The 14,851-nt window shown below is 42.4% G+C and overlaps 1 protein-coding gene across 2 annotated transcripts in view; it reads left to right on the top strand.

The window, feature by feature from the left end:
* Window positions 1-14,851, top strand: part of CAPSL (calcyphosine like) — a 39,975-nt gene that overhangs the window by 12,241 nt on the left and 12,883 nt on the right. For both annotated transcript variants that reach the window (XM_054487045.1, XM_054487044.1), the window contains exon 2: window positions 5,383-5,519. In XM_054487045.1, coding sequence (XP_054343020.1) covers window positions 5,383-5,519 — 137 coding nt within the window. The remainder of the gene's footprint in view (window positions 1-5,382; window positions 5,520-14,851) is intronic.

Raw genomic sequence — 14,851 nt, 5'->3', positions numbered from 1 at the left:
AATAATTCGCAAAATCCAGGCAGACAGAGAGTTTGGCGTGGCAGTTGTTGTGCACCGGGGGGACAGTGGAATGAGACAACCTTAATGGGACCATTGCTACCGTGGCTACACTCTGCCTCTGCCCCAAATCTCCAGGCTTCTGTGAATATCCATCCTCCCTTGCCGCCAGCCACTGGAGGGTAGGAGTGGAGAGCGCAAGCAACAGCTCTGGATGCCAGCCCCGAGTCCGCCCTTTCCCTCAAACTGCACGTTCTGCCACTGGCCGTCTTGTATCTCTTCCTCTCTCTCCGTCCACACGGTCCAGGCAGCATAGCTGGAAACAACAGTCTCCCACTGGCTAGCCTGTCCCGCCTTCCTATCCATTCTTCTCACTTTACAATGCAAACGGCCTTTCACTTTTTTTTTTTTTTTTTTTGAGACGGAGTCTCGCTCAGCCGCCCAGGCTGGAGTGCAGTGGCACGATCTTGGCTCACTGCAACCACCGTCTCCTGGGTTCAAGCGATTCTCCTGTCTCAGCCTCCCGAGTAGCTGGGATTACAGACAACCGCCATCATGCCTGGCTAATTTTTGTATATTGGTAGAGACGGAGTTTCACCATGTTGGCCAGGCTGGTCTTGAACTCCTGACCTCAGGTGATCCGCCCGTCTCTGCCTCCCAAAGTGCTAAGATTACAGGCGTAAGCCACCGCACCCGGCCAGAAGACTTTGTGGTCTCCTGTTTTTTTAAGAAGACTTTTTCCCTTTTTTGTGGTCTCCTGTTTTTTAAGAAGACTTTTTCCCTTTTTAAGAAGACTTTTTCCTTTTTTAAGAAGACTTTTTCCCTTTTTAAGAAGACTTTGTGGTCTCCTGTTGCTCTCAGGACAAAATCCAAATCCCACCCTGGCACCCCAGGCTCTTTGGGATCTGATGGCTGCCCGCCTGGTCAGTTTCATCTTTACCCAAAATTCCCCTTTCCCTACTTCCTCCGAATCTCCACTACTGTTCATCTCCCCCTACCACCCATACCTCTGTTCTCCAACCATACTGAAGTACTTGTACTTTCCTAATTATATTGTTTTCTCTCTCACCTTGGTCTAAGTAGTGGGTACACCTTCTATCTAAAATATCCTTCTATCCCCACGTCCCCAGCCTCGATAACTACCACCTTCCATTAGGATGAAAGTTCAGACATCACCTCCTCTGAGAGGTCCTCAGAAAGCCCCACTCCCAGGCCAGGTAAGCCCCCTGTCCTCTTGTGATTGCATCCCCCGCTCAGCCCCTAGGCTGTGAGCGTTGTCTTGGTCCCGCTTTCATCCTACCCCTAGCACAATGCGTGGCGCTTCCTGAGCTCTTAGCAGACCTTTGTGGAAGGCAGAGACTGAACCGCACGCCTGGCCGGGGGATTGTGCAGACGCTTGAGAACACGTGGTGGCGCTGCAGCCAAGTGCGTCGGGAGCGCAACCTGTTCTCCGCCTTGCACAGGGATGCGCTCCGTTGTCACCACGCCGGATCTTTAAGGTTCAGACAGTCTTCTGCAGGCAGAGACATCTTGTGCACTGCTGTGAAGTCGGTGACATATGTTTGGGGACTGACTCTTGCCCTGGTGCCTGGCGTCTTTATTGAAACTTCAAAGCTGAGTATCTCTCTTATTCACTTGAGATCCTGTGCAATCCTGCCTTCCTTAAAAGCCCCGGTGCTTAATAAACTTTATGTTTTCCGTTCTGCTTAAATACAGGAGATTAGGATTCAAACTAATGAAGACTCTAGGCTATTCAAGGACTTGCTCCTCTGAGTAATTCCTCACACTCCCACACTCTATTCCAGCATAGTGCCTTGAAAAGAGTACACAATACACTTAGCTAGTGGTTGGTGAACTGGGTGATTCAATGATTAAAAAGGATGCTTACTATGGGCATTTCAAGTTTCATGGCAGGGTAGCAGGAGAGAATGGACTTTTTTTCCCCTTGAATTTATTAAATTAGACTCCAGAAATAAACTGCCCACATCATTGCTCGGTAGGGTCAGCCTCAAGAGGTGGGACAGCCTGAGGTACTGGGCTGGCTGTCTCTTGCCTTCCTGGACTGGATCCCACTTTCCTATGAGAAAGCACCATCAAACTGTGCTTTGAGATTCTTATATATTATTTCACAAACCACAAACATGATGAAGCAGAAAGAGCCCTTGGGAATCAGAAGCCCTCTGTTTTGGTCTTGGCCAGGACTTTTGAGCAAGTCGGTTTGCCAACCCAAGCCTTAGTTTCCAAGTTTGCAAAATGAGGTTGCACTAGAGGATCTTCAAGGGTCATACAGTTCTAACAGCGTGTGGATTACTGTGAGCCACATTTCCGTGGGACTTGGGCAAGTTACCTGATTTCTCTGCATCCTAATTTCTTTATCTGTGAAATACCAATAATAGTAGTAATTAGCTCATAGGCTTGTTTTTCTTTTTTAACCTTTGCTAATTTACCAAGATGACTACGTGCCCAGCACACTTTAAAATTTATTTTTAAAATGACAGATAAAGTTGTACGTATTTACCTTGTATAACATGATGTTTTGAAGTATGTATAATTGTGGAATGACTAAATCTAGCTAGTAACATCTGTGCATGGGTTTTATTTTATTGAGATGAATACACATAACATAAATTAGCAATTTTAAAGTGTATATTACATTCACAATGTTGATAAACCACCCTCTATATCAAGTTCCAAAACATTTTTATTACCCCTGAAGGAAACTTTACACTCATTAAGCAGTCACTCCCCACTGGCCCTCCCACCCCAGCCCCTTGCAACCACTAATTTGCTTTCTGTCTCTATGAATTTGCCTATTCTGAATATTTCACATAAATGAAATCGTAAATGTGTGACATTTTGTGTCTGGCTTCTTGTACTTAGCATAACATAGCCAAGGTTTGTCCACATTGTGGCATCTGTCAGTACTGTGTTCCTTTTTATGGCTGAAGAATGTTTCATTGTATGGCTATACCACAATTTGTTTATCCATTTATCCATGGATGGACATTTGGTTTGTTTCTACCTTTTGGCTGTTGTGAGTAATGCTGCTATAAACATGGGTATATGTGCATTTGTTTGAGTTCCTGTTTTCAGTTCAGCTCACGGGGTTTTTGTGGGAACTGGACACATGCTTACTACCTAGTGGGGGTACCAATGATGCCTTTAATATTATTCCGAAGGTGTGCAAAAAGGGTCCCACTGGGGATCTGTCCCAGATCCAGGAGCCGGATCTCACTTTCTCTCCATGACTGGTTTTTAGTCTCTGTTTCTCTTCATTCTCACTTACTGTCATGGATGGCAGGGAAAAACCAGAGCAAAATGAGTAAGGTGGACAAGGTGGGGGAGATGTCATGGGAAATGAGAATGGGAGGTGAGCGGCTGGTGACAGCCATTGGGCAAGTATCATGAAGCAAGGTCAAGGGTCAGGAAAGACGATGGTGGTCCTGGGAAGGATCAAGACTCTGAGGTGGGTTTAGAGAATGAGAAGGGCATGTCGTCGACACCAGTTTCTGCTTCCATAGGGGTTGGGGTGGGGATGGGGCACATGCCACTAGCAGAATATGGTCAGGGCAAGAGAATGGCTCAGGCAAGGATGAGAAAGACAGCAGGACATGGCTAGATGAGTGAATTGGTGGTCTTGTCCGTGATTCAGGATTCTGGCTGTTAATGAGGGGAGAGTTAGTGCTGAAGCTGGGAATGAGCTCTGGGAATTGTCAGCTTGAGGTCAGGTGACAAAATAGTAATAAGCAAACGCCAGTTATTAGAAAGCTAAAGCTGCCAGGAAGGGCACAGTCTTGGCTGCAGGTGTCCCTGTTGGATGAGAATTGGAACATGCTCCTTGTATGTGCCTGGCAAGAACGGAGATGGAAGTTTCTAAGTGCAGGGTGTGCCACTGTCTGGAGTTCCAGGAAACCTCTGCTTAGGTGCCAGAGGAAGCAGAGGAAGACTGTGTAGCTTTAGACAGAGCAAGTTTTTCCTAATGTGGAGTAAAGAGCTGGGACCTAGACAGGTCTCCTTCTTGACCCAAGGTTCAAGAGAACTGAAAGGAATTGCTCCCACCTTCACCCACATACTGGGAATCTGAATACAGGGCAAGAAGGAGGGATCCCGTACCTTGGCTCGGCAGAGGCTGCAAGAAAGTGGCCATGTTAAGTGTGTGCATCCCTGACTGTCTATTCTGGCCTCAGTTATTGGCTTGTTGAGATTCCCTTTCCCAAAAGTCAAATAAGGAGTACCCTGTATGGGAGACCTTTCAGGGCGTATAGGAGAAAAACAGTCTTGGCATAGACCAGGTTGTGAATCTGCAGATTGCTGTCTTTGATGAAAATAATTCAGTCCTAATGTAACACTTAGGGGAAGTGCCAGAATTTGACTGGGGAGGGAGCCTTGAAGCCAGGGTGGAACCACATTCTAATACCGTTTTTTTTTTTTTTTTTTCTGCACATTGCATGCTGCCCTTTGCACATCCTTTAAGCCTCTTGCCTCTCATTCTTTTCATTCACGACTCACAAGTAACTTCCAGAGTCCCCCATTTACTGAGTATGTGGACTCACGAGAATTAGTGTTTTTTGAAGCTGGGATGGAATTTAAAGACTATCTTATCCAATCCTCCCATTTAACAGAGGAGGAAACACAGGCTATGAGATTCACTCACAGGCAGGTTACCAGGCAGATGGGGGTGAGGGGTGGGGGGAGTTGAGGGGTGGGGATTGAAGAGTCAGGACTATAACCCAGGTCTCCAGGCTCCCAGCCAAGTGCTCTTCCCACTGTTTTGCAAGCTTTGAGAGCTCAAGTGTGGCTACAGGAGTTTGTACATCCCTGGGGGACCACTCAGGAGACAGCACTTCACTGCACCCATCCTAAGAACCTCGTTAGGTGTTAGTGGACACTAAACTGTGAATCAAGGAGACCATACCCATTACTGGTAAGAATTATTAAGGATCAAGTGCTGAAAATCTCATTCAAGACAGCAACAAAATCAATGTTTAGACCAAAGAGGAGAACATTAAATGTGAGGGTCAAGGGAATATGGAAAATTCTACATAAAATAATATGGTATATAAGGTTGGTTCGAAAAAGAGAGTATAGAGAAATTGGACTTCTTTTATGCATGGAAGAGGGCTTCAGAAAGATCAAAGCATCTTGGGAAATGGTGATATATTTAAGATTATTGTCTAGGCTGGAGAAGCCAGATGTCCTCAGGACTAGATAAGTAAGTTATAAATATGCCAGGCACAGTTGGCATAGAGAAAAATTGGAAATTCTGAGAGGTTTCCTGACAGAGAAGGCTGTACATTTCCTTCTCAGTGAGGCTGCTGTCACTCTGCCCAACCAGAGGCAGCCGTGAGGCCTGGACTTTGCTAACATGCTATGGCTTCCCCTCAGATGGCAGGGACAGCGCGCCATGACCGAGAGATGGCGATCCAGGCCAAGAAAAAGCTCACCATGGCCACCGACCCCATTGAAAGACTCCGACTGCAGTGCCTGGCCAGGGGCTCTGCTGGGATCAAAGGACTTGGCAGGTAGGACCCAGCTACAGGTGGCAGGGAATGGAGCGGGAAGGAACGACTCTGCCAGGTGAGGCTAATGTTGGCCACGTGGTCTTGGGCAAATCGTTTCCTCCTAGGGGCTCAGTTCCTTATTTGTAAAATGTGGAGTTTAGAAGAGTTGATCTATGAGGTCTCTTGTGACAGTTTTTGGATCTTAGTCCCAGATTCAGCAAGACTCATATCTGCTACAAGACAGTGCAGCTCTGGGAAAATATGAGGTAAAGGGAGAAGCAGCATGTGCCCTGGCATGGAGATGCCTACCAGGACAATGAGAGAGACTCTCTCTGCAGCTGTGATAATAAAGGCCAGGGTGGAAGAGGGAGGAAGGAACAGCCAGTTAGCCCTAATTGCAGAATTTGGAGTTTTGCTCTCAGGCAATCATTTCTCCATCACTTCCAGGGACACTTGTATTGCTTGTCAGGTAACTGATAGCTCACTGCCAATGGGGTTCTCTCAGCTGGGTAGCTCTTGTTCTCCCACCCTCTGTCCTCTGAGTGTGAATAGTTTTAAGGACTGAGAAACCCAAGGGGAAAGGAGATTGTGAGCCTCCTGAGGGCAGGTCCTGTGCATTGTAACAAACTCCATCAAGAGCCTCCCATGGGCCAGGCATTGGACACATCTCAGGGACCTGTGGGTAAACAAGGCTTCTTAAGCCCCCATGGAGGACTAAGACAATGAAGAATATGAGTGATCTAAATGGCATCTCAGTGGTGTGAGAAGTTGTTTATTAGAGAAGTACAGGGTGCCAATGGGAGGGAAATCTAGCCTTACACCCAGAAGATGCGGAAGGCTTCACTTCCAGCAAGGTACTGAGTGCCTGGGAGACAACTCTGAACAGTTGTCTAAGACAACTAAGCCCAGCTCTGTCAGAAGACCAGGGAGTGGGGATATGGACCCTGGTGGCCAGGCTGCCCCAGTCCAATGGGAAGACCAGCCCCCATGCCCTCAATATTGTGTCACTTCAACCTCTACCCCGTTCATCGTGGGTCCACATCATTGTCCTTAGTGCAAATCTTTGAGGAATCCTCTCTTCTACTCTCTGGTTCACTCAGTGGAATCCCTCCTGCTACCTGTTCCATCTTCTCCCCATACCCACTGCACACCGTGTTTCTACCAGCCTTTCCACTGGGAACCACTCTACAGTCAACAGACACCATTCCATCCTAAGCCTTTTGCAGAATATGCCATCTGCCTCACTTACTGGCCTTGGCCTTCTCTAAGCACCTCCTAACTCAAGTGGAAGCTGCCCCTTCTCCTCCACTCCTACCTTAGGGTCAGTTGAAGACTAAACACTCTCCTTCAGTCTAACTCCAAATCCCAGGTCATACACACCCCTTTGTTCACTTATTTCTTTCCCATAAATCCCGTCTTAGAAGGGCATCTCTTCAGGTTAGGCTCTACCATCGTCCCCCCTGCACAACATTTAGCATTCTGTGAAGCATTGACTCCCGGCATCATCTTTCCACCCTGAGTCTTTATCCTGACCAAGATCAAGACGACTCTGTTATTTATAACCTTGGCACCTTCATTTTTTGACATGAAATTCTTGTGGTTTTCAACAGTATACGTGCTTTCTTAGTCATTTCCAATTGCCTTGTAAATGTAGATACTTCTCTAGTATGTAAATTCTCAAGATTCTTTTGCTAGTATCCTTAATTTATCAGACAACTTGGCTACTCCTGAGTTAGCACATCTCTACCTTGGCCCCTTGTCACATTATTGGAATGATATCCGTTCCTGAGATCCAAACTAATTTCACAATTTATATATATATATATATACTTTTTTTGTCAGGAAAGATACTAGCTAACTAACCAGTGAATATCTCTATGTAGTTGCCTTAGTATCCAATCCAAACAAAACAAAAGTCATTTTTTTTTTTTTTTGCAAATAGAGCTCCTTCTGCAGCCCCTACAGTTTTAACAGTATTACTACTCTTCCAGGTCCTTGGGTTGAAAACTTTAGAATTATCTTCATTAGCCCACCATATTGACTCCTTTATTTCTATAATATCTTGAAATCTTTATTTTTCTTATATTCATCCCAATTGCTCAAGTGTAGACACTCAACATTTTTTCACTGGACCCTTATGATAGTATTCTTACTGGTTCCTTTGCTTGTAAGTTTTCAGTCCTCCAATTCATTCAACCCATTATTGCTAGAGTTCTCTTATTGCTAAGAGAACTATTTTGATAATGTCACTTCAAGTCAACCGTTTAATGACTTTAAAAATGACTTGCTAATAAAGTTCAAATTTTTAGCATTTAAGGGCATTTAAAAGTCTTTAGATTCTGATTACTCCAACTTTCCATCTTTTAAAAAAATTGTTCTTTAAGTGCTGGGATACATGGGCAGAACACGCAGGTTTGTTATATAGGTACACATGTGCCATGGTGGTTTCCTGCACCCATCAACCTGTCATCTACATTAGGTATTTCTCCTAATGTTATTCCTCCCCTAGCCCCCCACCCCGACGTTCATGTTCCAGTGTGTGATGTTCCCCTCCTTGTGTCCATGTGAGCTCATTGTTGAACTCCCACTTATGAGTGACATAATGCAATGTTTGGTTTTCTGTTCCTGTGTTACTTTGCTGAGAATGATGGTTTCCAGCTTCACCCATGTCCCTGCAAAGGACATGAACTCATCCTTTTTTTATGGCAGCCTGATATTCCATGGTGTATGTGTGCCGCATTTTCTTTATCCAGTCTATCATTGATGGGCATTTGAGTTGGTTCCAAGTTTTTGTTGTTGTGAATAGAGCTGCAATAAACATATGTGTGCATGTGTCTTTACAGTAGAAAGATTTATAATCCTTTAGGTATATACCCGGTAATGGGATTGTGGGGTCAAATGGTATTTATGGTTCTCCATCCTTGAGGAATTGCCACTCTGTCTTTCACAATGGTTGAACTAATTCACACTTCCACCAACAGGGTGAAAGCATTCCTATTTCTTCACATCCTCTCCAGCATATGCTGTTTCCTGACTTTTTAATGATTGCCATTCTAACTGACGTGATTTGCATTTCTCTAATGATGATAAGCTTTTTTTAAAAAAATTTTATTATTATTATACTTTAAGTTTTAGGATACATGTGCACAACGTGCAGGTTTGTTACATATGTATACATGTGCCATGCTGGTGTGCTGCACCCAGTAACTGGTCATTTAGCATTAGGTATATCTCCCAATGCTATCCCTCCCCACTCCCCCCACCCCACAACAGTCCCCAGTGTATGATGTTCCCCTTCCCGTGTCCATGTGTTCTCATTGTCCAATTCCCACCTATGAGTGAGAACATGCGGTGTTTGGTTTTTTGTCCTTGCGATAGTTTGCTGAGAATGATGGTTTCCAGCTTCATCCATCTACCTAGAAAGGACATGAACTCATCATTTTTTATGGCTGCATAGTATTCCATGGTGTATATGTGCCACATTTTCTTAATCCAGTCTATCATTGTTGGACATTTGGGTTGGTTCCCAGTCTTTGCTATTGTGAATAGTGCCGCAATAAACATACGTGTGTGTGTCTTTATAGCAGCATGATTTATAATCCTTTGGGTATATAACCAGTAATGGGATGGCTGGGTCAAATGTTATTTCTAGTTCTAGATCCCTGAGGAATCACCACACTGACTTCCACAATGGTTGAACTAGTTTACAGTCCCACCAACAGTGTAAAAGTGTTCCTATTTCTCCACATCCTCCCCAACACCTGTTGTTTCCTGACTTTTTAATGATTGCCATTCTAACTGGTGTGAGATGGTATCTCATTATGGTTTTGATTTGCATTTCTCTGATGGCCAGTGATGGTGAGCATTTTTTCATGTGTCTTTTGGCTGCATAAATGTCTTCTTTTGAGAAGTGTCCGTTCATATCCTTCGCCCACTTTTTGATGGGGTTGTTTGTTCTTCTTTTCTTGTAAATTTGTTTGAGTTCCTTGTAGATTCTGGATATTAGCCCTTTGTCAGATGAGTAGGTTGAAAAAATTTTCTCCCCTTCTGTAGGTTGCCTGTTCACTCTGATGGTAGTTTCTTTTGCTGTGCAGAAGCTCTTTAGTTTAATTAGATCCCATTTGTCAATTTTGGCTTTTGTTGCCATTGCTTTTGGTGTTTTAGACATGAAGTCCTTGCCCATGCCTATGTCCTGAATGGTAGTGCCTAGGTTTTCTTCTAGGGTGTTTATGGTTTTAGGTCTAACGTTTAAGTCTTTAATCCATCTTGAATTAATTTTTGTATAAGGTGTAAGGAAGGGATCCAGTTTCAGCTTTCTACATATGGCTAGCCAGTTTTCCCAGCACCATTTATTAAATAGGGAATCCTTTCCCCATTGCTTGTTTTCCTCAGGTTTGTCAAAGATCAGATAATTGTAGATATGCGGTGTTATTTCTGAGGGCTCTGTTCTGTTCCATTGATCTATATCTCTGTTTTGGTACCAGTACCATGCTGTTTTGGTTACTGTAGCCTTGTAGTATAGTTTGAAGTCAGGTAGCATGATGCTTCCAGCTTTGTTCTTTTGGCTCAGGATTGGCTTGGTGATGCAGGCTCTTTTTTGGTTCCATATGAACTTTAAAGTAGTTTTTTCCAATTCTGTGAAGAAAGTCATTGGTAGCTTGATGGGGATGGCATTGAATCTATAAATTACCTTGGGCAGTATGGCCATTTTCATGATATTGATTCTTCCTACCCATGAGCATGGAATGTTCTTCCATTTGTTTGTATCCTCTTTTTATTTCCTTGAGCAGTGGTTTGTAGTTCTCCTTGAAGAGGTCCTTCACATCCCTTGTAAGTTGGATTCCTAGGTATTTTATACTCTTTGAAGCAGTTGTGAATGGGAGTTCACTCATGATTTGGCTCTCTGTCTGTTATTGGTGTATAATAATGCTTGTGATTTTTGCACATTGATTTTGTATCCTGAGACTTTGCTGAAGTTGCTTATCAGCTTAAGAAGATTTTGGGCTGAGATAATGGGGTTTTCTAGATATACAATCATGCCATCTGCAAACAGGGCTTTTTTTTTTTTACATATTTCTTGGCTGCATAAATGTCTTCTTTTGAGAAATCTCTTTTCATATCCTTTGCCCACTTTTTGATGGGGTTGTTTGTTTTTTTCTTTTTTTTATTATTATTATACCTTAAGTTTTAGGATACATGTGCACAATGTGCAGGTTAGTTACATATGTATACATGTGCCATGCTGGTGTGCTGCACCCATTAACTCATCATCTAGCATTAGGTATATCTCCTAATGCCATCCCTCCACCCTCCCCCCACCCCACAACCGTCCCCAGAGTGTGATGTTCCCCTTCCTGTGTCCATGAGTTCTCATTGTTCAATTCCCACCAATGAGTGAGAACATGCGGTGTTTGGTTTTTTGTCCTTGCGATAGTTTACTGAGAATGATGATTTCCAATTTCATCCATGTCCCTACAAAGGACATGAACTCATCATTTTTTTATGGCTGCATAGTATTCCATGGTGTATATGTGCCACATTTTCTTAATCCAGTCTATCATTGTTGGACATTTGGGTTGGTTCCAAGTCTTTGCTATTGTGAATAGTGCCGCAATAAACATACGTGTGCATGTGTCTTTATAGCAGCATGATTTATACTCCTTTGGGTATATACCCAGTAATGGGATGGCTGGGTCAAATGGTATTTCTAGTTCTAGATCCCTGAGGAATCGCCACACTGACTTCCACAATGGTTGAACTAGTTTACAGTCCCATCAACAGTGTAGAAGTGTTCCTATTTGTCCACATCCTCTGCAGCACCTGTTGTTTCCTGACTTTTTAATGATTGCCATTCTAACTGGTGTGAGATGGTATCTCATTGTGGTTTTGATTTGCATTTCTCTGATGGTCAGTAATGATGAGCATTTTTTCATGTGTCTTTTGGCTGCATAAATGTCTTCTTTTGAGAAGTGTCCTTTCATATCCTTCGCCCACTTTTTGATGGGATTGTTTGTTTTTTCCTTGTAAATTTGTTTAAGGTCTTTGTAGATTCTGGATATTAACCCTTTGTCAGGTGGATAGATTGCAAAAATTTTCTCCCATTCTCTATGTTACCTGTTCCCTCTGAGGAGAGTTTCTTTTGCTGTTCAAAAGCTCTTTACTTTCATTAGATCTCATTTGTCAATTTTGACTTGTGTTGTCATTGCTTTTGGTGTTTTACTCATAAAGTTTTTGCCCATGCCTATGTCCTGAATGGTATTGCCTCGGTTTTCTTCTAGGGTTTTTATGGTTTTAGGTCTTACATTTAAGTCTTTAATCCATCTTGAGTTAGTTTTTGTATAAGGTGTAAGGAAGGGGTACAGTTTCAGTTTTCTGCATGTGGCTAGCCAGTTTTCCCAACACCATTTATTAAATAGGGAATCCTTTCCCCATTTCCTGTTTTTGTCAGGTTTGTCAAAGATCAGATGGTTGTAGATGTGTGGCATTATCTCTGAGGCCTCTCTGTTCTGTTCCATTGGTCTATATATCTGTTTTGGTGTCAGTGCCATGCTGTTTTGGTTACTGTAGCCTTGTAGTATAGTTGGAGTCAGGTAGTGTGATGCCTCCAGCTTTGTTCTTTTGGCTTAGGATTGACTTGGCAATGTGGGCTCTCTTTTGGTTCCATATGAAATTTAAAATAATTTTTTTTTTTAATTCTGTGAAGAAAGTCAATGGTGGCTTGATGGGGATAGCACTGAATCTATAAATTACTTTGGGCAGTATGGCCATTTTCACAATTTTGATTCTTCCTATCCATGAGCATGGAATGTTCTTCCATTTTTTGTGTGTCTTCTTTTAGTACATTGAGCAGTGGCTTGTAGTTGTCCTTGAAGAGGTCCTTCACATCACTTGTAAGTTGGATTCCTAGGTATTTTATTCTCTTCGTAGCAATTGTGAATGGAGATTCACTCATAATTTGGTTATTATTGGTGTATAGGAATGCTTGTGCTTTTTCAGATTGATTTTGTATCCTCAGAGTTTGCTGAAGTTTCTTATCAGCTTAAGGAGATTTTGGTCTGAGACGATGGGGTTTTCTAAATATACAATCATGTTATCTGTAAACAGAGGCAATTTGACTTCGTCTCTTCCTATTTGAACACCCTTTATTTCTTTCTCTTGTCTTATTGTCCTGGCCAGAACTTCCAATTCTATATTGAATAGGAGTGGTGACAGACAGCATCCTTGTCTTGTGTTGGTTTTCAAAGGGAATGCTTCCAGCTTTTGCCCATTCAGTATGATATTGGCTGTTCATTTGTCATAAATAGCTATTATTATTTTGATATACGTTCCATCAATACCTAGTTTATTGAGAGTTTTTAGCATGCAGTGGTGTTGAATTTTATCAAAGGCCTTTTCTGCATCTATTGAGATAATTATGTGGTTTTTGTCATTGGTTCTGTTTATGTGATGGATTACATTGATTTGTGTATGTTGAACCAGCCTTGCATCCCAGGGATGAAGCTGACCTGATTGTGGTGGAAAAGCTTTTTGATGTGCTGCTGGATTTGGTTTGCCAGTATTTTATTGAGGATTTTTGCATCGATGTTCATCAGGGATATTGGCCTGAAATTTCCTTTTTTTTTGTTGTGTCTTTGCCAGGTTTTTGTATCAGGATGATGCCGGCCTCATAAAATGAGTTAGGGAGGAGTCTCTCTTTTTCTGTTGTTTGGAGTAGTTTCAGAAGGAATGGTACCAGCTCCTCTTTGTACCTCTAGTAGAATTAGGCTGTGAATCCATCCGGTTTGGGGCTTTTTTTGGTTGGCAGGCTATTAATTATTGCCTCAGTTTCAGAACTTTTTATTGGTCTATTCAGATATTTGACTTCTTCCTTCTTTAGTCTTGGGAGGGTATATGTGTCCAGGAATTTCTCCAGTTCTTCTAGATTTTCTAGTTTGTTTGCATAGAGGTGTTTATAGTGTTCTCTGATGGTAGTTTGTATTTCTGTGGGATCAGTGGTGATATCCCCTTTATTATTTTTTATTGCGTCTATTTGATTCTTCTCTCTTTTATTCTTTATCAGTCTGGCTAGTGGTCTATCTATTTTGTTGATCTTTTCAAAAAACCAGCTCCTGGAGTCAATGATTTTTTGAAGGGTTTTTTGTGTCTCTATCTCCTTCAGTTCTGCTCTGGTCCTAGTTATTTCTTGTCTTCTGCCAGCTTTTGAATTTGTTTGCTCCTGCTTCTCTAGTTCTTTTAAATGTTATGTTAGGGTGTCGATTTTAGATCTTTCCTGCTTTCTCTTGTGGGCATTTAGTGCTATAAATTTCCCTCTACACACTGCTTTAAATGTGTCCCAGAGATTCTGGTATGTTGTGTCTTTGTTCTCATCGGTTTCAAGGAGCTCATTTACTTCTGCCTTAATTTCGTTGTTTACCTAGTGGTCATTCAAGTGCAGGTTGTTCAATTTCCATGTAATTGTGAGATTTGAGTGAGCTTCTTAATCCTGAGTTCTAATTTGATTGCACTGTGGTCTGAGAGACTGTTTGTTATAATTTCTGTTTTTTTTGCATTTGCTGAGGAGTGTTTTACTTCCAATTATGTGGTCAATTTTATTTATTTATTTATTTATTTTCTTTTATTTTATTATTATTATACTTTACGTTTAAGGGTACATGTGCACAATGTGCAGGTTAGTTACATATGTATACATGTGCCATGCTGGTGTGCTGCACCCATTAACTCGTCATTTAGCATTAGCAATATCTCCTAAAGCTATCCCTCCCCCCTCCCTCCACCCCACAACAGTCCCCAGAGTGTGATGTTCCCCTTCCTGTGTCCATGTGTTCTCATTGTTCAATTCCCACCAATGAGTGAGAACATGCGGTGTTTGGTTTTTTGTCCTTGCGATAGTTTACTGAGAATGATGATTTCCAATTTCATCCATGTCCCTACAAAGGACATGAACTCATCATTTTTTTATGGCTGCATAGTATTCCATGGTGTATATGTGCCACATTTTCTTAATCCAGTCTATCATTGTTGGACATTTGGGTTGGTTCCAAGTCTTTGCTATTGTGAATAGTGCCGCAATAAACATACGTGTGCATGTGTCTTTATAGCAGCATGATTTATAATCCTTTGGGTATATACCCAGTAATGGGATGGCTGGGTCAAATGGTATTTCTAGTTCTAGATCCCTGAGGAATCGCCACACTGACTTCCACAAGGGTTGAACTAGTTTACAGTCCCACCAACAGTGTAAAAGTGTTCCTATTTGTCCACATCCTCTTCAGCACCTGTTGTTTCCTGACTTTAATGATTGCCATTCTAACTGGTGTGAGATGGTATCTCATTGTGGTTTTGATTTGCATTTC

Source organism: Pongo pygmaeus, chromosome 4 (genome assembly GCF_028885625.2).
Source record: "Pongo pygmaeus isolate AG05252 chromosome 4, NHGRI_mPonPyg2-v2.0_pri, whole genome shotgun sequence".
Taxonomy (NCBI): Eukaryota; Metazoa; Chordata; class Mammalia; order Primates; family Hominidae; genus Pongo; species Pongo pygmaeus.
The sequence above is the reverse complement of the archived record's forward strand: the minus strand, read 5'-3'. Positions and strand labels throughout refer to the sequence as shown.